Here is a 23,936-nt window from a genome sequence, read left to right on the forward strand (position 1 = left end):
GGAATTGCAGGGCATTCCAGGAAGACTCTGGTCAGACTTGCCTGACTGGCCTACATAAAGCCATGTAAAGCCATATGGTAGCAGAGTTGTCTCTCAGTAACTCCATCCCTGACCTTTCATGTATCCAAGAAAGAATTATTTTCAGGAATTCAGGCCACCCATTAGATTACCTAATTAACTCTACTGATTAATTGCAGGGGCTTGAACCAAATAGTTTCTATTCATCTTAGGCTACCTCAGATGAGGGTGACCCTGACTCTGACTCCTAGCAGGATGATCAGACCCATTTGAAGGCTAAATTGCAAACAGGCTCCCAACCAGAGCCAAGCCAGCTAAGTACCTCTCAGGTACCACTGATATAGACCTTAGAGAGCCACACAGCTTTCTCTCTAAGGTAGGAGATAGATCTCTCCACCTGCCCTGATTTATTAATCACAGTGAAGCAACACGTGCTGGCATTTGAACATATTTTACCTTCACTGGCCAGCAGGAGGTCCAGAGAAATGTGATTGTCTATAACCACTTACATTAGAGTTCAGACTCGTTTTTGTTAGGCAAGTATAGGCCTGATGTCCACATTAGAGGTAGTACCCTATTGGGGCATAAACTGTATTAGGAGTGTTTAGTATCATTTATTGCAGCGAGTCAATTTTGTGTCCCTTGTGATGGACAAACCCCTTGGTTAAACCTAAATTATTCCTGCAAAGCAGCCTGCAGTGCTTTTGAGGAGAACAATCTGGCCATCATAGCCAATCAGCCTAGCCTTTACAGTAAGAACTGCTCCAGGTAAACTAGATTCTGCTAATCGGTTTATAGTGACTTCAGCAACAGCATTTTGCTGACATGGGGGTCAAGGTTTGACTTTTCAGTGTCCAAAGGAACATCTGTTAAGTATTTGGCAGTAGGGTCAGGAGGGAGTGATAGATACAGCAATCAGTCAAATTCAGCTCATGAGCAATGGTCTGGGGAAAGCATAGAAGAGAATTTTTTTTTTTTTTTTTTAAGCTGGTAAATAGAGAACACATGGGACTGAATAATCTCAGGCTAGGTGGAACCATATTAACGTCCAGAAAATTAATCTTGCTCTGTCATCGTGGGTGGAAGTCATCCATCTGAAAGGTCAACAGTCCTGAGTTTAAGATGTAAGGACTAAGGATCTATGTCCTAAGACCTAAGGATCTAGGATCTAAGTTAAGAATGGGTATTCAGCTACCAAAGCATCCTGCGATACCAGGCCAGGTGTCCTACAGGTAAGACCCAAGAGAGGTTAATGAGTCTTCCCCCGACTCTTGACTTCCTGGGGTTTAGGGTGTTCCTTTTCCACCAGTTGTACTGTCGCTTTCCTTCCATAGCCACATGATTGGTATGACTGGTGTCTGCAGCACTCACTTCACTATTTTTTCCAATCCTATAATTTCTAACCAGCACCATTTGCTTGGATTTCTCTCTCAGTGGCTTTTTCCTTGTTTAGCTTGTACCATCCTAGAACTTATCCCACCCCTGAGGTGTGGGCCTTGCCAGGACCACTTCAGAGTTGTCATCTCACACTCCTGATTATTACCTGATGCCCTCTAGTTCAAACAAATCTTATTAAGGTGTATAAAATACTTGCTGCTTCCTGCTTATCATATTCAATCAGCATACTGTTGTCATTATAAACAACCAAAAAGAACCTGTGTGGTGTTTTGTGGAATGTCAAGATGATCAGTATTTCTGTAGGCTATGTTGAGGAGAACTGATGTGCTCCTGAGGCAATACTGTGGAGGTACATTTGTAATAGGGAAGAACAAATATGACTCCACATTTAATCTGTTTCTTTTACTTTAACCTTTGTATTCCATTGCTTTTGCTACAAGTTAAGAAAGTTGCCTATAGCCTGAAATATACAGGATAGCCCATTCTCAAGGCTCTGATCTTTAAGGGTATAACACTTTTCCATTCACATAGAGATAAAAAGTTGCAGAACAGAGAATAACATTTCTTGTTGGGGGTTTACAGGAACATTGTGACCTGACCTACCTGGACAGTTGTAAGAACAAAGGATTGTGACACCAAGAAGCTTGCAACAACTAACCACACCCTCTCCCCTTTTAGTATAAAAGAAGCCTGAATTCTAACGAGAAAGATGGTTCTTTGGGACACTAGTCCACCACCTTCTCAGTCTGCTGGCTTTCCAAATAAAGTTGCCATTCCTTGCTCCAATAACTTGTCTCTTGATTTATTGGCCTGTTGAGCAGTAAGCAGTTCGAGCCAGGACTCAGTAACATACTGTTAGCCCTGTTAGGTAAAAGCCAGCTGCTTCTGGTGGTTTTTATGAGTAAGTATAGAGAAGACAGCATTATCCATGTCAGTAGCTGTATACCAAGTGCCAGGTGCTGTGCTGATTTGTTCCAGTAAAAACACTGCACCTGGGACAGTAGCCACAATTAGAATTACCGCCTGGTTAAGTTTATAATAGTGCACAGTCATTTTTCAAGATCCACTTCTGCACTGGCCAAACTGGTGAGTTAAATGAGAATGTCATAGGTATCAGCACCCCTACTTTTTTTCAAGTCTTTTATGATGACATTGTAACAGGGAAGAACAAATGTGACTCCACATTTGATCTGTTTCTTTTACTTTAACATTTGTATTCTACTGCTTTTGCTACAAGTTAATCACTTAAGGGATGTTGCCTATAGCTTAAAGTATGCATAAGGGCCCATCTCTGGGAACCCAGCCTCCCATGCCAGAACTTAAGCTTAAATACCTTTGTTTAGCTCACAGGAAACATCCTGACCAGGCCCACCTGTAAATGGCTGCAGCAAAGAAGAAATTAACACATCCCCTCCAGAGTCTGGCTGAAACCCAGAAATATTTGCAAAAACATATCAGCTTTTTTTACTTTACCTCCTCACCTCCTCCTCTTTGCTCTATAAAAGAAACTAGCGTCCAAACCCAGGCAAGATAGTTCACTGGGACACCAGTCCACCATCTTCTTGGTCTGCTGGCTTTCTGAGTAAAGTCACTATTCCTTGTCCCAACATATCGTCTCTTGATTCACTGGCCTGTCATGCGGCGAGCAGCATGAGCTTGGACCCAGCAACAACATTAATTGCTTTACTATCTTGGAAGAGAGTGAAATTTCTAGGCGCATCCACTTAGCTCTTCCTACTATAATGGACTTCATCCTATGGATAGGAAAGCCAAAACGGGGATATGATCAGCTCTAGAACTGAGAAAATAATCACACAGTTGGTGTGTGGATCAAGTGACCTAACAACCAACTGTGAGCTGGATATGAGCTAAGACTTCATCTATCTACTAACCAAGATAAACTCCAGCTTTGGTTGAAGCGTCACAGTGGTGTTTTGAGTCCCTAGGAATTAGCATCAGTTCAGATCTGATGTCTAGAAAACCTCAAAAGATCTCCATATACCCTTTTCTCCAATGTACTGCCACTCTCGTATATAGCCACACATTTTTGGGGGACAAGATTGAGGGAACATTTACAACGTGTACTGTGGCAGTGGTGCAAGGTAATTCCTAAAGAGTACACAGACTCTCCTTCAATCAAGGGGTTCTGGGTCTGTGAATTGATATAGGTCTAAAAACTGAGTGAGAGTCCACTGTGGTGACTCAGGTCAGATACTGGCTACCTGATTTAGAGCTTTTCTTGTTAATAAATATCAAGTAGTACTCTATTAGGTTGCCTATCTATTTTTTTCCTAGGGCATCACTGTGGGCCAAGGCACTCTGATTGCCTGTACACACCTGTTGCCCTTTCATAAGGCAGATGTACCCACATTACCTTTGGTGGTCTGTGCTATTTTGGGATCCTGTCATCCCCATTGTTATCAGTGAGTGCACTTCAATAGTGGCATCCTCTATAGTCATACGTGGCCTACAGAGGGAAACATCCACAGAGATTTTCAGAGATGCATGTCTTCCTTTCACTAACGTATTTCTCAGTTCTTCATTGAAGGAGCATCTTCTGGGCCTTTGCATGGAACACAGCTGGGGAATGTGCATGCAGATTACATATGATAAGTCCAGTGTAACATTTCCCTAAACTTTTGGATTCCCTGTTTCACATCATGTCAGGGAAGCTCTGGCATTTCAACCTCACAAACTCTAGGCAACTGATGAGTCCAAGTTTCCATCAGCCAACCAAGTAAGCTATTAGACCCACCTCTAGCTGCATGAGCTAACACATATAATAAACACCATAACAATAAATTTGGCTCAGTATAGTATTACATTCCATCCTCCATGGTCTAACACCCTCAGAATCCACTCCCACACGTTCTCCACGTTTCTGCCTATATGTTATCAAAGCCTTGTAGTTACTTTGGTGTGTAAGTTACTACTTCCTCCATCATAGTGTGCACCTATACCCCAGGAGCATGCTGAAATTTGATCCTAGTTGTGAGTACACTGTAGTAGAGGGTGATTACTGTGGGTTTTGAGGAGAATGTGAATTTCCTCTCAAGGCATCTGCCCCAGGTGAGTTTTCAAGCAGAGGAAGCCTACCTCTTCAGAAACTGGAGGGCAACCTACTTCCACTAGTAAGAGAGGCTCAGAGTGACTTGGGGGTTCAAGATTGTCAGTTTCATCTGGGTCTAACCCACTCCAAGTTTTGGGATCCTATTATTTTACAGCACCCTAACTTTTACACGAGAAACTTGCACATCCATGAATTCAAGAAGTTCTAATTCAGTAACGTGAAAATTAAAATTTTGTGTTTTGATTTTCAGCAATATCGTTTTGTTGCTACGATCAATAAGAGCTTCCTTCAGAATTGTATGGAGTCTGTCTCTCTGGTTCTCATACCATCACTTGGAACTGTGCTTGTCATTTCTCTTTTTAAGCTTTCAAGGTGGGGGGGAAGGGGTGGTGGGATGAATTGGGAGATTGGGACTGACATATATACACTAATATGTATAAAATAGATAACTAATAAGAAACTGCTGTATAAAAAAATAAACTACAATTCAAAAAAAAAAGTACTAGGGATGTGATGTACAACATGATGATGATAGTTTATACTGCTGTATAATATATAGGAAAATTGTTAAGAGAGCAGGTCCTAAAAGTGCTCATTGTAAGAAAAAACTTTTTTTCTTTTTATTGTATTTAGATGATGGATGAGAACTAAACTTATTGTGGTAATCATTTTATAATATATGTAAAGCAAACCATCATGCTGTATACCTCAAACTTATTCAGTGGTGTATGCCAATTATTTCTCAATAAAACTGTAAAAACTTAAAAAAATAAAAGCACTCAAAGGAACTCTAAAGAATACATCTCACACCATAGTCCTTATAGTTACCTTACAGCCGTAACAGTACAGCGTAGCTGCCACTTGGGGCTCCAAGGAACTTGGTAGTTCACCACAATCAGCCACAGGTGACTGGTTAATTGGGATGCCCCGTGTACTATGAATTATTAGCGTCTTAATTCACTTTGGCAAAGAACTCAGCACTGAGCTCAAGCCCAAAGGCCCAATCAAACCAAACTCCTAATCCTATCTTTGCAGGTCTATCTCCTGGGACTACAGATAAAGTTTAATAAAAAGAATTATTAACTATAACAGGGTTTTGGAGTAACGAGAGATTCACTAGTAAGAGGAGAACCCTAGAGAATATAGAAAGAGGAGCTTTAAGGAGCTAACCTTATAACTAACCCTTGGACTAGGAGAAAGAGTTCTCAAAGAAGAGCTCCCCTAGTCCTTCCCAGGGCTAAGATCCAAAAATTACTGCAGAGGGCACAGCCTGGCTCACTGAATGGCAGAGAAATCACTGTGGTGCCACACCTTGTGAAAAATCGGCTCTCTGGAACTGGCTACAGATCTTGCCTCCAGGGTGCCCAGAAAGCTATTCACGAAGTAGTGTCTATCTTTAGCCCCCCTACTACAAAATCACTAGAGTTGGGGACGTGGGAGGAAACCGCTGGCCCCTAAGCAGCATAAGAGCTCGGCCCTGGAGAAAGCCAGGTATGCTGCAAGAGCCTGCCTACCAATGCACCAAAACCAGGTAGCAAAATACTTTCCTTCCTGTAATGTCTCTTCAGCATCCTCTACGGACAAAGCTTCAGCCCCTGCTGGCAAAGGAAAACTTACTTTAAAAGGCCCAGATCCATTTTCACAGTGCAGTCAAAAAGGGTGAATTTGGAGTTGAGAGGCAATAAATCAATAACCGGCACAAGCAGGCTCTCCTCACAGATTTTTGTAGCCAGATGTCTACACCTGTCTGGAGGGTCCTTCGGCAGGCTCCTTTCCCTCAGGTTTCCCCAGACGTCACCAAAAGCCGCGGAGGAAAAGATGAGTCTGAACAGAATTCGCAGCCCCCTTCTCCTCACCGAGTTTCCGTCCAAGGCACCCCAGGCCTGGGACCTCAAGGACAGAAAACCTGGGCAGTGAAAAGCAAGTGGGGAGAAAGCGCAGCAAAACTGGGCTGCTGGCGCCCCAGGGTCTCTCAGGGCCTCAACTTGAGCAATACTGCCTCCCAGGTCACAAAAGCAGTCTGAGGTCTTCCCACCGCGGGGGGCTCCGGGAGGCCGACGCGGGGCGGGCCCTGCAAGCGGCGCGTCGTGATTGGGCGCCGGGGAGCCCGCCCCCTCATCCCGGCGCGTCGGGAGGAGGCGGGGCCCGCCGCCTGCTCAGCTCCGGGGCTGCCGGCGCCTATTGACCCAGCGGCCACTGCACCGCCGCCGTCTCCTCCTGCTCGTGGCGGGCGGTGCAGGAGCGCTGAGTGGCGCTGGAGAACCGGCGTTTCCTTTCGCAGCTGCCGCCGCCATCTCCGCATTTGCGGGGCGGGAGGGAGGGGACTCGCGGCTGCAGCTGGAGCGGGCTTTTCTCCGGGGAAGGTCCTCTCCTTGCTCTCCTTTTCCTCCTCCGCGCGCCGCCGCCGCCCGCCCCCTGCGCCCTCCCAGCGCAGCCCGGGTCCGAGAGCTGAGCGAAAAGGGCGGTGGGGGGCGGGAGGCGCCGGCGGGCGGACGCGCACTCGGAGGAAACTCCTGCCGGACTCGTGCGTCCCCGCGCCCGGGGTGCACCCCGGCCCGGCCTCAGCGGCGGCGGCGGCAGCAGGAAGGGGCTCAGTCGGGGGAGGCGGGGTCGGTGCCACGGGGGCGGGCCCTGCTGTCCCGGCGCTAAGTTGTGGGGCCCGGCTCCTCCCACTCATTTCTTTCCCCACGGCTCCTCGGACCCAGTTCCGCGCCGCCGACCCTAGAGCCGCCGAGCCCGCACCTCCTGGGTGAAGAGGACACGCCTGCCCTGGTCGAGAAAACTTTTCCTGCCGACTTGGTCGGGGCGACGGTGGCAGGAAGTCCAGACAGCGACCTTTCCTCCGCCTGCCCCGCGCGCCCTGCCGGGTGCCGGCGCTGAACTCGAGATCTAGTTTGAGCGGGCCCCTTCCGGGCTGCAGGCGAGTCCCGCCTCAGGAGGGACGCCCGGCCCCACGGAGGGCGGTGGGCCAGGGCGAAGGCCAAGGGCGCGTGGTGGCGCCGGAGATAAGGTGCGGAGCGCCGCCCGGACCTGCATCCGCAGCGGAGAGCGCGGAGAGCCCAAGCCCGGGAGCAGGGAGCCTCCGGCGGCCGCTTCCAGGAGTCCACAGTCCGCCTCCTCCTCCGGGTGAGGACAGTGCCCTGTCCCCGAGTCTATCGAGGAAAAATGAAGTTAAGCCGCCAGTTTACCGTGTTTGGCAGCGCTATATTTTGTGTGGTGATCTTTTCGCTCTACCTGATGCTGGACCGGGGTCACTTAGACTACCCCAAGAGCCCGCGCCGCGAGGGCTCCTTTCCCCAGGTAAGGACCGAGAAAGTGGGGACACGGGGCTCCGAGAGGGTAGGGGTGGGGGCCCGTAGTTACCCGCTGCTCCGTGACCTCTCCCTCTCGCCGATGCTCCGCGCTCCGTCAGGGCGAGGCCAAACTGGAGGAGGCTTGGATCCTCCTCCAGCCTGGGCTCCGCAGCCACCTCATCCCGGGCGCGCGGAGTTAACAAAGTACCAGGCGGCGTGCGGTGGCCGGATCACGCTCAGGGGAAGTCGCCTTGTTCCCGCACTCGCACCCGGGCCTGTTGGGGTGGTCACCTGCTGGCCAGTGAACCGGCGCGGCGTGAGGCGCTCCCTCGTTGGCGCAGCGCCCCCTGACAGCTGTTGGTGAGCCCCTAGGCCCACACAGGGTTAAGCTGCACAGACACCCTGCGCGCACCCAGTCGCGGAAATGAATCAAACAAACCCCATCTGGGTGTTTCATTTATTTATTTATTTTAACTGCACTGTCGCTTGAGGAAAAAAAGTTTATTCCATGTTGCAGACCTCTAAGGTATGAATCTGTAGGGTTGATTTTAGTGTCGTCATTCTTCAGCTATTACATGGGGTTTGTTTGGAGCAGATGAGGGAGCCTGGTGGGGAAGCGCTTGTTATACTCCAGCCTGTAGCTATGGGGCGCTCAGTCCCGAGCCAGCGGTCAAATTGTCAAACGAGTTGGGAAAACGACCCGTCTTAAGTCTTTTATCTCAAGTTACTAAAAATGAGCAAACGGAGACAATCGGTTTTATTTGGGAGGATATACCGCGTGTGCGATTTGTTTCAAGTGATTTGCCAATGACCTGTACGATCCAGAAATTTTAGTAAAACTGGGTATTGGGTAGTATCCCCTGTAATGAATGAACCGAAGAACCCAAAACTCTGACAAGCTGATTTATCAACTACTTCGCTCAAGGGTAGAGAAATGTAGGACGTGAACAAGTTGGTGTTTGTTTGTTTGTTTGTTTGTTTTTCTTTTGTGTTACAGTGTAAATGACCAAAGAATATTCTTGCCTTTTGTTCTTGTGAAACGCTAGGACAATAGGCTTGAGTTTAATGAAATTAGACTACTAATTTTACCTGAATTATTATGAAAGTGAAAAAAAGACCCCTTTGTGGATGGTGTCATCAGTACAGAGCATTCAAAATGCCTTGCAGACGAGAGGTATTAAAAATCTGGTTGTAAACAGATGTATCAAAAAATTTAAAAGCTTTTGCTTTTAGGTAGTGTTAGAGAGAAAATATAGTGAGATAAACACTATGGGATAGTTTAGAGTTTGTCCAGTGCTTGTTGATGAGATTGGATAAAACAGTTAAAAAAAGGGGCGGGGGTGGGGGAGGAAGGGTAAATCCTCTAAAGCCAGAGCAAAAGGAGGAGTTCTAAGCCTTTTTATAATATGTTGTACAATTTTGGGGCTTAACTTACCATGATTTTTCCCCCAGTAATCCTATTTTTTTGAATTTTCTCCATTACAGGAAAAACCATAAAAACTGATAGATTTTACTTAAAGTGTTATCTTGAGTAATGTCCTTTGGCTTTGACTTGATGAACACTTCGCAATGATTTATGCACACATCTGGGGCTGGGGTTCTCTGGCAACCTTGACATTTTACTGTTTCTAAAGAAGTGAGTGAGTCGTTTGGTTACTGGGACGTCTTAGACGAAGTTAATTCCAATATTTTAATATCCAGCCCTAGTCCTTGTCAAGGGGCTGAAGTTCTGCTTACAACATAAAGCATTTAATGGAAAGTGACAGTGGCTGCTGGAAGAGAAGGCCCTGCGTGTATTCTGTTTTGTGTGCAAGGGGAGAGGGTTTGGAAGGTGGAACTTTTTATACTTAAGTTTGCCTTTCTCAGATTTTCAGTACTGGCTTTTCGGTGCAATAGGCCCCTTTGCTGATTCAGTTTTGGAGAGCCGCTGAATCCCCACGCAGGTGGACTGGATAAATGCTGTATAAGCCTAACTCTTGTATGTCTGATAACAGCCTGTGTGTCTTAGTCTGACATGGTAAACTGCATTCACACAATCACCACCCAGTAGCTGAAGAAACTTAGGCACAGAGGGAGTAACTTGCCCAAAGTCACACAGCTAAAAGCTGAGATTTCAACAGGCACCCTTTGGAGTCTAAGCTCTCAGCTACTATGCTGTACTGCCCCTTGGCAATCCTTTGCCTGTTTAGTCCCCCAACTTGCTTGTGGAAAATAGAGCATTCTGCTCTGCAGCTCCTTAGCTTATGACTTTTTTTTTTAAAGGAGTTTTTATTATGAAGCCCTAATGAATGTGCTTTTTTTTTATGCCTTTTTAAAAAAAAATGTTTGATTTTGAGATAATTGTAGATTCACATGCACGTATAAGTAATAATACAGAGATCACATGTATCCTTTACCAGTTTCCCCCAGTGGTACCATCTTGCAAAACTGTAATACAGTATCACACGCTGGCTATTTATATCTTGATACAGTCAATATACAGAATATTTCCATCACCACAAGGACCCCTTACATTGCCCTTTTATAGCCACAACCATTTTCCTCCTGTCCCTGTTCCCTTCTAGCCCCTGGCAATTACTCACCTGTTCTAAATTTCTATAATTTTGTCATTTCAAGAATGACAAGTGAAATCATGTAGCATGCAACCTTTGGGGATTGGCTTTTTTCACTCAGTCTAAATCTCTGGAGAGGCATGTTTGTTACATGTTTGTTCCTTATTATTTTTTGCTGATGTTGTTATCTTTTCATTTTTCTTTTGTTCCTTATTATTGCTGAGTAGTATTCCATAGATAGAGCACAGTTTGTTTAACCGTTCACCCATTGAAGGACATCTGGGTAGTTTCCAGCTTGGGGCAGTTTATTTCAAATAAAACTGCTATGAACATTATAAACATTCGCGTACAATTTTTGTGTGAACGTAAGCCCTCATTTCTCTGAAAAATGCCCAGGAGTACAATTGCTGGGTCATAGGGTACAGGCATACCTCAGAGATATTGCAGGTTCAGTTCCAGACCACTGAATGTGCTCCTTTTTCTGAAACGTTTAATGCTTGAGATTTCTCTCTCTCCCAGAATGTCTTCTAGCTCGCTTGAGAGCTAAACATTATAATGAAAACCATTATGCAGCATAGCATCCCAGCATTTGAGTTGATTTTTATTTTTTCACTACTCCTAACTCCTATGTAAATCTTAATCTGATGAGAACACCAAGCATAGCAAAGCTAGGTTGCACTAAATTATATTTCTTTGATGAGTTTGGGTATTGAATTCCTTAGTTTTAATAGAGCCAAGCTAGTCAGTCACTATAAATCTTTTTGGTGTCTAGTAGAATGATTTCTCTAGAAAGGGATTGATTTCCTCTGAATTGTCCGTTTTAGTTTCTTCCAGTTAACATGGAACCTTACATGGTCCATCATGTAAACAAGATATGTTTGAAAACCGTCTTCAGTTGAGAGCAGTCTATTTGCTGTTATTCTGGCTTTCTTTCTTTTTGCCTCCTCCCCCAAGTCTGTGTTTTCCACCACTTGGCCAGACTCTAGGGTGGAAGTGGGCCCAACTCTGGGTGCTCCAGGTTCTCCCACCCTGGAGCGGCTGCCTGCCTCTGAGATAGTCCTTGGAAGGCTTTCCCCTGTGCTTCTGGGAGGAATTCCTTTGAGGCCTTGAGGCAACAGGTGGCTTTGTCTGTTTTAGCTTGTGTGTATTTTAGGGTTAATAAATCTCAGCTAGAAAAATTAATAAAAATTCCACTGTGAATGAGAGGCTGACCAGGGCCTAATGTCCTGAAGATGCTTTGAGGTAATGTAAGAATTCAAGCAGATGGAAAGGAGAACATTGTTAAGGTCTTCCTGAAATTCTTCATCACTTCCTACAAGCGATTTCACAAGTTTCTTAATATCTACATTGTGTATAAGAGGATGGCTTATTAATGTCTTATGTTTGGATCTGGAGAATTAATGGCTTAGGTTTTGTATAACAAATGATCGATCTTTACATAACTAGTATAGCATATGATCATAGCGATTCATATTAACCCTTGAAAGTTCAGAGATCGCGACTGATGGAGAATGTGAAAGTGAAGTTCAGATTTTATCTTGGTGCCCAGAAAACATTTATCAAGTGAGAAAGTGTGAATGTCTTTAAGTATTTGATTGAAAGACGTTGGTAGGTGGGGACTTTTATGTCTTTTTTTTTTTTTTTTCACTTTTACTGTGAAAATATAATACACATATAAAAACATGCTTAAACACTTTACATCTCTAGTACTTTCTTAAGAGTTCAACACAGTATATGTTTAATTAAAGTTGACCTCAGTCCCCCAGTTGTTTTTTCTTGCTTTTAGAAATCTGTGAATCTTAAGAATAATGAACAGGGGCTTCCCTGGTGGCGCAGTGGTTGAGAATCTGCCTGCCAATGCAGGGGACACGGGTTCGAGCCCTGGTCTGGGAAGATCCCACATGCCGCGGAGCAACTAAGCCCGTGAGCCACAATTACTGAGCCTGCGCATCTGGAGCCCGTGCTCCGCAACAAGAGAGGCCGCGATAGTGAGAGGCCCGTGCACCGCGATGAAGAGTGGCCCCCACTTGCTGCAACTGGAGAAAGCCCTCGCACAGAAACGAAGACCCAACACAGCCATAAATAAATAAATGAATAAATAAAATTTAAAAAAAAAATACATTAAAAAAAAGAATAATGAACAGAAAAATACGATTTTTCCTGCTTCTCCACACTCCAGTGCACTCTATTTATAAACAATAGCACTTGTTGGGATTTGTGCAGGTGTGTAGAAGGGAGTTTGTTTCATTCCTTGGGGTACACTGTTTGAGAGCTGTGACTTTTGGGAAGTGATGGAACTTTGACCTTGACCGTGGTGACAACCAGGGATTTAGGAGAAATGAGTGCAAGAACATGAAAGCCCCTGAAAAGGGCTGGTTTCCTCCACCCTCTCCCGAGTAGAGTCCAGCAGTCCTGCAGGACTCCTCCTGCCAGCATGTTTCACTAAGACTCAAGATCTTCCAATACACCAACTAGGACAAACAGTCATGACTGCATCTGGTCTGAAGGCTTACGTTTATTATTTTTTTAATTGAATTGAATGTGTTATTCCCAGATCAGCACTGCTGTCCGGACCTAAACAAATACTTTTGCTTGGGAGATGTTTCAGTCCTGTTTATCTGAAGGGGATTTTTCTCTGTGACTCATTAATTAGCATTAAAGGATATCTGGGCTGTGGGCAAAACATTGACTAAAATTACCACTTTTATGTGTTGTTTTTTATTTTGAGTCAGCTGTTGCTTTTGGTGATAGCTGTTAAAACTTTGGCCTTTTTTGACAGACTGGACTAAGTGTTGAGATTGTCCTAGAAAGAGTAGTTTAGTAGCTGCCTCTGATTCCCTGCTTTTACTCTTAGTTTTCTGAGTCCAGCAGTCTTAGTTTTCCCTTGTTGTTCCCTCACTTCCATAGAGATCTGTAAGAAAATGGGAGGATATTCAACAGCTGGGGTGTAATCTCTGGTTGCTGGATTACAAAGGCCTCATTGCGTTTTTGGCCCCTTTCGTCCTGGTGGTCATGTTCCTGGTAGCATCGGCTTTTATAGTACGTGTGGAAGAGAGGAGGAGGAACTCGAAAGAGCAAATTTTGCTTCTTTTCACAGTTGTGATTAGTAAATTGATCAGGAGAGGAAGTGTAGACCATTTTAGCTAACACGGGTTTCTGTTTCAGTTATAGGTGTTACACCAAAGCAGCTAATTTTAAGGTTGAAACTGTGTTTAGGTTCAAACAAGTTTGAGGGTCGATTGTTCTGAAATGGAGTTGAGACCTAGTGCTTGAGTATTGCTAAATTTGCCTTGTGATAGGGAGGAAGTAAATGATTTGATTTGAGTACACTCAGTCTCTTGAGGTTACAATGTAGCTTTTCTGTGAGACAGTGTATTTAAGGTAATGCTATTTGTATTGCAATACTTCTATGCAGACCAGTACATAGTAGGTATCTAGTAAATATTTCATGTTAAATTTGTAAATTTAACAAGTTATATCTAAAGAAAAGATCAACCTTGAAGAATGCTAGTTTAAACATGTACATCTCTACCTTTGGCTGCCTCACAACCTCTTTGCTACTGACATTTGGGGCTGGATTCTTTGATGTAGGAGGCTGTCCTGTGCATCATAGGATGTTTAGCAGCACCCCCGGTCTCTACCCAGTATATGCCAGAAACACCTTTCCCCAACTTGTAGCAAGCAAAAGTGCCTCCGCGCATTAATAAATGTCCCCCCGGGGGAAAAAAAATCAACCCTGTTGAAAACCGCTTTGGCTGCAGTCTAGCCAAAGGCCTATTCTTTATACCCATAGCACTTTGTTAGCACTTTGCATTTTAGGAAGGAGTGATCAAAAGGCTTAATTCTTTTTTTTTTTTTTAATTGAAGTATAGTAGAGTTACAATGTTGTGTTAGTTTCTGGTATACAGCAGAGTGATTCAGTTATATATATGTGTGTGTGGGTGTGTATATATCTTCTTTTACATATGCTTTTCCATTATGGCTTATTATGGGATATTGAATATAGTTCCCTGTGCTATATAATAGGACCATGTTGTTTATCCATTCTATATATAATAGTTTGCATCTGCTAGTCCCAAACTCCCAGTCCAACCCTTCCCCCCTCCCCCTTGGCAACCACAAGTCTGTTCTCCATGTTTGTGAGTCTGTTTCTGTTTTGTAGATAAGTTCATTTGTGTCATATTTTAGATTCCACATATGAGGATATCATATGGTATTTGTTTTTCTCTTTGTGACTCACCTTATTTAGTAGGATAATCTCTAGGTCTATCCAGGTAGCTGCAAATGGCATTATTTCATTCTTTTTTTATTTCTGGGTAATAGTCTAGTGTGTGTGTGTGTGTGTGTGTGTGTGTGTGTGTGTGTGTGTGTGTGTATGCCATATCCTCTTTATCCATTCATCTTTAGATGGACATTTAGTTTGTTTCCCTGTCTTGGCTATTGTAAATAGTGCTGCTGTGAGCATAGGGGTGCATGTATCTTTTTGAATTATATTATAGTTTTGTCTGGATAAATGCCCAGGAGTGGGATTGCAGGATCATATGGCAACTCTATTTTTAGTTTTTTGAGGAACATCCATACTGTTCTCCATAGTGGCTGCACCAATTTGCATTCTCACTAACAGCGTAGGAGGAGGGTTCCCTTTTCTCCACACCCTCTCCAGCATTTGTTATTTGTAGACTTTTTAATGATGGCCATTTTGACTGGTGTGAGGTGGTATCTCATTGTAGTTTTGATTTGCATTTCTCTAATAATTAGAGATGTTGAGAATCTTTTCATGTGCCTATTGACCATCTGTATGTCTTCTTTGGAGGAATGTCTGTTTATGTCTTCTGCCCATTTTTTGACTGGGTTGTTTGTTTTTTGAGTTGTTTGAGCTGTTTTTGTATTTTGGAAATTAAGCCCTTGTCAGTCACATTGTTTGCCAATAATTTCGCTCAGTCCATAGGTTGTCTTTTTGTTTTGTTTATGGTTTCCTTTGCTGTGCAAAAATTTATAAGTTTGATTGGGTCCCATTTGTTTATTTTTACTTTTATTTCTATTGCTTTGGGAGACTGACCTAAGAAAACACTGGTACGATTTATGTCAGAGAATGTTTTGCCTATGTTCTCTTCTAGGAGTTTTATGGTGTCATGTCTTGTATTTAAGTCAAAAGGCTTAATTCTAATACTCAAGGATAACTAGCATTTTTTTGATGACTGAAATGAATCCTTTCACTAGATGCCCAAAATTCACTTATATTTTTAGGATTCTGCATTGCAGTATGTTATAGAAAATACAGGGGTAGATTATGTTCATGTGCAAGTTAAAAATGGAAGATTATTATAATGAAACTTAATTAAAAAAAAAATTGGACATGCTTATTATTCTGAGAAAAGCATTTGGTCAAGTGATAGTAAATAGACCATGTTTTACTTTCCGCAAGCTTAGTTAGAGTTTGGCAGTAGTCTAGATTTATTCCCCTTGCCTTTTAGCACAGGAAAATAAGATATATTGATTAGTAATAAGGTAGTATGGAAGGCATATGCAAAAATAATTTGAGTTGTCTAAAGCTTTCTCAGGCAAGGTATTTACTTTCTTCAGTGTATTACTTGTTTTATTTCTGCTAATTCTGATGATTCTGGTTACTGCATTTTGTATTCCTTTTTGAGATTAGAAAAAGCAGGGAAAGAAACTGGAAAATAAAGTGGATGGAGACTTCCTTCCTGTTCATTTCATTTTGTTCTAAACAGCCTTTTTAAAGAAAGGGGGTGGAGGTAGGGGTAGGAAAAGAATGAAGTTCTGGGCAAATATTCTCCTTCCTTCCTTTTTGTCCAAAGACCTCTGGTCTTGAACTTTGCTGAAGTCAGCTAACTGTGGGCCCAATCTGGCCTGACACCTGTTTATGTAGGGCCACAAGCTAAGAATGATTCTTACATTTTAAAATGGTTAAATATGTCATGGTTAAATATGGTCACACTCATTCCTCTGTGAATCGAATCATCTCTGGCTGCTTTTGTGTTACAAGGGCAGAGTTGAGAGGTTGCGACAGAAAGCGTAGCCTACAAAGCCAAAGATATTTACTGTTTGACCCTTTGCAGAAAAAGTTTGCCAACCCTTGGTTTAAACCGTATTTCTCTGTTATTAACATTGGAGGCAAATAGTGTGGTTAGATCTGTTGAAGCAGAGGTGGGTTAAGTAAAAACAAACAAAATTCTCATAAACTGGTTATTAGGTAAACATTACTCAAACTTAGTTTGTGTTTTGAGAGTGTGGTTTAAAACTTGTGTTGTCTGTGTGTTTCATAGATTTCCAAGCGTCCTTGGGGAACTTCTGTGCTAGAGCATGGGCATGCTTGACTTGTTTAATTTGTTTCCCTTCTATCACCTGAAGATTTCTCACTCTGGGACCGATCTGGGACAGAGGGTTCTAGGGCATGAACTAAGAAAAATTGATCCATAGTCTTGAGATTGCAAACCATGACTTTATTGTGTCTTGGATTTGCTGTAATTCACAGACGGGCTGAATTCTGAGCCTAATCTGACTGCTTGGATTGGTTAGTACTGTAGAAGGAGAGCCCAGGTCCTTCTGCAAAAGGTATCTTCTGCAAAAACCATAGATCTAGGGCCGGAACTTGGCAGTCATCTCTGGGACCCCGACGACTGCTCAGCTTGAAGGCGAAGAACTGACTACCAGGGCGTCTGCAGGGGCACTGTGCTACTCTGGTTATCCAAGAGTAATTAATTCCTGCTAATTTTGATCCTTCTTCATGCTTCTTAATGATTATGTGTGACTTTCATCATTCCTGTGGCACAGGCCGCCATCCCATTTGTGTCCTCAAAGACTTTACTGTCACCATTAAAATGTAGTACACTTCCTCTGAACAAAATGAGTGTAATGCGTCTCATTGAGTGTGGTGCAACTTTTAAGTGGTTTTTTTTTTTTTTCATTTTTAAATATATGCATGTGTGCATTTTTCACGTGTAAATGGATTTCCGCACTGGCTTCCTTTGCAGGTAGTTGCCTTCAGAAGTCCAGCGAAATCAAATGCTTTTTGCAAAGGCAGAGCAGGCCCCAAATGGGACCTGATCCTACCAGTGAATATTATTGTCCTGAATCAGGAGTCTGGAGAGCCGGGGAACTTGCCAGTGATTTTTTTCTTCTAAATACATGTTTCTTCCAGGTCTGATGGTGTTTAGTTTTGTAATGGGAAGCTCTTCCTCTTCAGGGTGAAGCTGTACGTTGGGCCTGAAGGTGTACTTTGCAGCATTTACCCTCTTTTCCCTACTGCAGGTGTGGAGGAATGTGGAATTTATTGGTCCTGGCCTTTGTGGCAACCTTTTTACCTGTGGAGCATTAGAGGATGGAAGCCTGACAGTCTGAATCATTCTCAGAATTATTTTCTACATAAAAGAAGTCCTGAATTTGTGTTTTTAGAATCCAGTGAGGTAGTCATTCTCTTAACAGTCATCAGTACCCCAGAAAAGTCATAATAGGAAAGAGTCATAGAATTTTTGGAGGGCCCTTCCAAGGTTAGGTAATTTAGTCTTTGATTTTTCAGATAAGGACACAGACATGTAAACTGGACCTCAGCAGTTTTGTTTTTGTTTTTTCGCTTAGGTCCCATAACTAGTCATAGCATACCTGGGACATGCTTGCTGTCCTGTAATTCAGTGATCTTTCTGTTGTACTACAGCCAGCATATATTTGATGACTCACTATGCGTTAGGTACTATGGAAATTGTGATAGACATGCCAGGTATATTATTTGCTTTTTGATAGAGCTTCTTAGTTATTTGAGGAGACACAACTGCCATTTCTGAAACAATTAGAGACAGTTGAGTGTTATTTAGTTATTCTTTAGAAGAGTTAATTTTAAAAAGTTAGAACAGTGCCTGGCATGTAGCAAATGCTCAATAAATGCTAACTATTACCAATGAACGGAGGTTCATATAGTATCTATATGTACAAGGCAGTCTTATAGGTTCTGGGTATAAAGGAGCTAAGAATAAAACAAGAGTGCATGATCTTAATTTATATTCTTAATATAAGGGCAAAGGCCTTAAAGAGAATTCAGAACTAAGTTCGTGTAATGGCCTAGCTCCAACTGACCAAAGGACATGGGACAGAAGCTAGGCTTTTCTGATTGAGTAGGACTTTGAAAGGAGAAAGGACATTCCTAGTGTGAAGTACTATGCTTCCGAAGGCTCAGAGCCTGGCACCATGAGAAGAGGTAAGGAGGCTGGTTTGATTTATAATATTTGGAGCTTGTAAAGAGTAATTGGGAAAACACAGTAGGTAGTTTGGGATCAGATTGTGAATTTTCCTGAGAGCCAGTGCGAGGAGTTATGAGTTGGATGGTGGTGAACCATTCGAAGTTATTGAGTATGTCAGGAAGCTGCTTGAGAAAACCAATGTTGGAGAATTAATTTCGTAGAAAATTTTAGACCTGGAAGGGAGCTAAGAGAATATTAAATCTAAATTATTCCGGTAGCAGGTGTGTAGGAAGACTCAGAAGCAGGAAGGCAGCTGAGAATCTGTTTGAGGTAATACAGACATAAGGCAGTAAATCCCTGTACCAGTATTGAATTGGCTGGAGTCAAGAGGAAGAGGGAAAATGTGGAGACATTTTGTAAGAAGAAGCATCGGGCTTTCTGACGGATTTGATAAAGGGTAATGATGGGTGGCTTGAGTAAAAAAGGTTCTCCCACCCTTTTCCTTTGGGGCATTTGGAGACTGCTTGTACTGCTTGCAGAAGGGGATAGTTGGAAGGATAAGCTAGTTTGGGAAGCCAAGTTCAGTTTCGTTTATGATGAGGTGGATGTGAGTGGAAATAGCCAAGTGGGCTGGAGTGCCAGAGTGAGAGATCAGGGAAGGGAGATGCTAATCTGGTATCATCAGCACAGTCGAGAATGAATGAGCTCAGTTGGGACTTTGCTTTGTGAGAAGAGAGCAGAGAGCCAAGTAACATTTCTTATAGCCAAAAGCTATGCTTCTTAGATTAAGATTACTGTATAGCAGATGTTAATAAAATGCAGCAGCTTGTATTCAAATTGTCAGAAGCCAGCTCATTGATCAGCATACCTCAGAAAAGATAAGGCTATCATGAGGAAGGATTACAAAGAAGCATTTCGGTAGGAAATGAAAAAAGGCCCATCTCACCTTTGGCCCAAATTATGGGACTAAATTATTTTTTCTAGGTCATAAGAACAAAAAATAGATTACTCTGTGTGTGTGTGTGTGCATGTGGGGTGTGTGTGCGCGCGCATGCGCGCGTGTGTATGTTGAGGGGTGGGGGAGGGAGAGGGAGGAAGAGAGAGATTTATTAAAGACCAAAAGGCAGCACTCTAAGCAGGGGCCTCATAGCTCAAGGTTGTTCTGAAGATCAAACAGATTTCTGAGGGTACCCCCAAACTGCCTGTTGTTTATAGCAAAGAAGAGCCTGTCCCACTTGAATGGTGGCTAGCCCCACGTCCCTCACCCCAGAACTGAAGAAGAACTCTTTTTGTCCCCAGACCAATTCATGAAAATTTGTAGGGCCAAATGACAACACTCAAGATGCAAGATTTTGGGCTGGCCAAAAAGTTCGTTTGAGTTTTTCCATAAGATGTTACGGAAAAACTCGGACGAGCTTTTTGGCCAACCCCAGTACTTATTGTGACTTTAAGGGGAGATCTAACCAATAACTGTTTAAAAGAAAAAAGATTTGAAGAACCCAAGAAATTAATATCTTTAACTCATCTCTGGTAGCTGATAGTATGATATTTAGAAGTTTGCTATTTTACATTCTTTTATGTTACATTGTGCCTTACTATTGCTTTTGTTGTGTCTGTGGTATTTATCATGCTCCTCCTTGCCCTTGTAGATCAATTGGTTCAGACTGATATTTTTTTAAATTTATTTTATTGAAGTATAGTTGATTTACAGTGTTGTGTTAATTTCTGCTGTACAGCAAAGTGATTCAGTTATACATATATATACACATTCTTTTTCATATTCTTTTCCATTATGGCTTATCACAGGACGTTGAATATAGTTCCCTGTGCTATACAGTAGGACCTTGTTGTTTATCCATTCTGTATATAATAGTTTGCATCTGCTAATCCCAAACTCCCAACCCATTCCCCCCTCCTCCCCTTCAGCAACCACAAGTCTGTTCTCTATCAGACCGATTTTTACAAAGTCACTAGGAAAGGATTTGTAAAACTTTAGAATATTTGATGCTTGTAAAGAAAAGTAAAGAAATTCAGAATTTATAATAATTCAGGTGGGGCTTGCCTAAACACCTGTCTCTTGTCTGTAAGGAATAGTGGGGCTTATTCAGGAAATGAATAGTATAAACAAGCCTGAAGGTAGGCTGATTATCTACTTAATACAATCCTGCCTTCAGAGATTCCCCAGAACTATTTCTGTATGAAAAACCGTCTTAGACATGCCAATTGCATTTATTTTAATAGGCTAACACTGTTTAGGTTGATTTGTTTTTTCCATTTTTGACAGTTAATTTCTTTTTACATTAAAATTGTGTTTCTCAAAATTACTTGTGTAAAATTATAATGTCGATAAAACTTTTATTAGCAGATCCTAAAGTATAATATATGCCATTCCTTCATGGAGAACGAGTTAGGTAGTATAAATGGATTGTGCATAATAACCCTTGTGTACAAAGACAGGCGTATGTCAGAAAATATAAGATAGATTAACAACATAGACCAGAAGTCTTTGATCAGATGAATGCATAACAGTATGATCCTGGTTCCTTGGGAATTCTTGCAGTCTGAAAGTGTATCCCATGAACTTTTATGCATGTTCTTGGGTGGGATACATTGTTGACATATTATCTCAGAGTACTATGTGTAAGAATAGAAATTCCATTAAAATATAAAATATGTTTTAGAAGAAAAATTAGTATGATTTTTTAAAAAATTGCAGAACTATAAAGAAAAGTAATGTTCCATGGAAGAGTTTGCAAAGTGCTGAATTAAAGAATTCTATTAGTCAACACCTAATTTACTTAGTGCCACTTAATTGCAGTTATTAACTATATTTGAAAGTAATAAAACTGCACTGTATGAAAACATTTTGTGCTGCCTGCAAGGCCTTGTTCTCTTAATCATTTTTAAAAAGATACCTGTTTTGCAGAATTTCACTTTATACAGTGGCTCGGTGCCTAAAATGTTGCCTCAACAGGAGGTGGTTCCTGTGCAGCTGCATTGGGCTGCTGTGGATGGGGATGATAGGGTTCCAATTTCCGTAAACATCTGGAAACCCATAGGGTAGAAGGAGAGCTGCGTCCTGGAGCTCACAGAAAGCTGCCAGCAACTGGAATCCTGACTGTACTTTGGAGGTGGTGAGAGGATGGGATTACAAAGATGGGGAGAAGCACGGTGGCCTGTTGTTTTTCTGGGTCAGGGCTGGGATCCTCTGTAGTGATTCCAGCAGCTGCAGAGTGGTTACCCACATGCAGCCAGGAGAAGTCTTTTGGGTTCCCTGAAGGAAGCAAGGGATGGTGAACTTGGAGTCCCAGCTCTTCCCTTCACAGGCACTTGGCACTCTATTCATATACCTACATCCAAGTAGCCTTTGTTACCGTCACGCCTAGGCAGGTGTGAGATTTATGAATGATGATTTCCAGGGCAAAGAGTGCCTTGGCTCTTGTGTTTTGGCAGGGTATTATGTAATTAAGTATTCTCTGTGCTCCCACAGTGAGGGCGTTTATTTCTTTGAATGGGCAAGTAGAAGCACAAAGACAGTACCTTGGAAGAGATTCAGGCATGATCAGCTCCAGGTCTGGGTAAATCACTGAAAGGTCATTTGTAACTGTGGTTTGTGGCTTGTTGATAGAGTAGTAGAGTTACATACATAACTGTGGCCACAGCCTTAGTTCACACTCTTTCTGGCCTCAGCACTGCACATCTTAAGGGGTGGAGTGGTCACTTAGGTGACTTCTCATTTTATCAAACCAAAATGCTTTCCTGTCACGTGCCTGAGATCTGACTAAATAGCAGGATTTTTCTGTATAGTTGCATAGCAGCTGACTGACGTGGAACTAAGGCAATAACAGTGACACCCCTGCTGGAAATACAGACTCTCTTTTACCAAATCACTGTTCCTATATTTAGCTTTAATGCAGTGGTTCTTAACTGGATATGTGTGAGAATTGCCTGGTGAGCCTTTTACAATGATAAAAGGCAGATCTGTGCACTCTCTCTCTGGGTAATCCCATTCATTCCCACGGCCTTAAATTCATATTTATACTGACCACTCAAGTTTATATATTCTCCTGACTTTCAGACTTGCATGTCAGTGTGACACCACCATTGAGCTATCTAATAGTTCCAGAATGGAACCTTTGCCCCTCACTCTGTACCTTCCCCAACATTCCTTGTTTTCTTAAAATGCCACCCACTGTCCTCCCAGTTCCCCAGCAAAAACCATCATCCTCCCAGTTGTCTCAGCAAAAATAAGGGGCCATTTTTCTTGCTTTCCTGCCCCCCAGACCCCCACCCCCCACCCCGCCCAGTTCATCTGTCCTGTCACATCCTTTCACATTCCTCCACCTCTGCTGCCTTGGCTCGGCCCTGGCTACCTCGGTGTTTACCTGGCAAACTGCAGTAACCTCTTCCTCCACTGCTTCACTACAGCACCAGGATAGCTTTAAAACACTTTTTGTTCATTGATCCCAAAACTATCCAGGAGGAAGAGATGGATGTTTCTTTCCCTGAAAAATATTTTTAACCCTAACGTCTTTTCCTGCCTCCTTTATTCAAAGATAGTATATAGGCTTGTTAGATCAAAATATGCCCCTGGGAAACAGCTTATAAAGTCACACGGTCTCACCTTCCTTGCTCCATTGTACGGGCTCTCAGCTCCTTAGGCTCCCAGCTCTCCACCTCTTCTGATGGGCATTTGGGCAGACTTCCACTGACAGGGACTTCGAGTGTAAGGATACTTGCTGAGCTTTATATAGGACAGCTCTCTGCCAGGTGTATTACTTTCCTAATAAATCACAACAAACTTAGTGGCTTAAAACAAGAAAAATGTATTATCTTACAGTTCTGCAGGTCAGAAGTTTGAAAAGGGTCTTATTTGACTAAAATCAAGACGTTGGCAGGGCTGATTTCCTTATGGAGACTTTAAGGGAGAATCCATTTCCTCACCTTTTCCAGCCTCTAGAGGCTGCCTGCATTTGCTGGCTCAAAGGTTCCCTTCTAGCCTGGCATCACTCTGACCTGCTCTTCTGTCTTCATATCTCCTCTGACTGTGACTCTTCCGTCACCTTCTTTTCCATTATAAGGCCCCATGTGATTATGTTGGGACTACCTGAATATTCTAGGACAGTCTCCCCATCTCAAAAATCTTAAGTTAATCACATCAGCAAAGTTCCTTTTGCCATGTAAAGTAACAGATTCACAGTTTTCAAGGATTAGGACATGGACATCATTGGGAGGCCATTATTCTGCCTACCACACCAGGCACTATTTAAACTGATTTGTGTGTGCCAACTAAATTGACACTCATAACCATCCTATGAGTTAGGTATTATTAGTGATCCCCATTTTACAGATGAGGAAACTGAGGCACAGAGAAATTATGTAACTTGCCCAAGGTTATACAGCCATTAAT

At 42.8% G+C, this 23,936-nt stretch overlaps 1 protein-coding gene and 1 long non-coding RNA gene across 2 annotated transcripts in view; one reads left to right on the forward strand and one right to left on the reverse strand.

Moving 5' to 3' along the window:
• LOC103011899 (uncharacterized) overlaps nucleotides 1-7,050 on the reverse strand; it is a 29,637-nt gene extending 22,587 nt beyond the window's left edge. The window contains exon 1 of the long non-coding RNA XR_009007131.1: nucleotides 6,104-7,050. This is a non-coding gene — a long non-coding RNA (uncharacterized LOC103011899). The remainder of the gene's footprint in view (nucleotides 1-6,103) is intronic.
• Nucleotides 7,047-23,936, forward strand: part of MAN2A1 (mannosidase alpha class 2A member 1) — a 161,402-nt gene continuing 144,512 nt past the window's right edge. The window contains exon 1 of the mRNA XM_007192085.3: nucleotides 7,047-7,786. Within this exon, the coding sequence (XP_007192147.1) occupies nucleotides 7,652-7,786 (135 nt within the window). The 5' untranslated portion in view covers nucleotides 7,047-7,651. The remainder of the gene's footprint in view (nucleotides 7,787-23,936) is intronic.

The sequence above is a fragment of the Balaenoptera acutorostrata genome, chromosome 2 (assembly GCF_949987535.1).
Source record: "Balaenoptera acutorostrata chromosome 2, mBalAcu1.1, whole genome shotgun sequence".
In the NCBI taxonomy this organism is placed as follows: Eukaryota; Metazoa; Chordata; class Mammalia; order Artiodactyla; family Balaenopteridae; genus Balaenoptera; species Balaenoptera acutorostrata.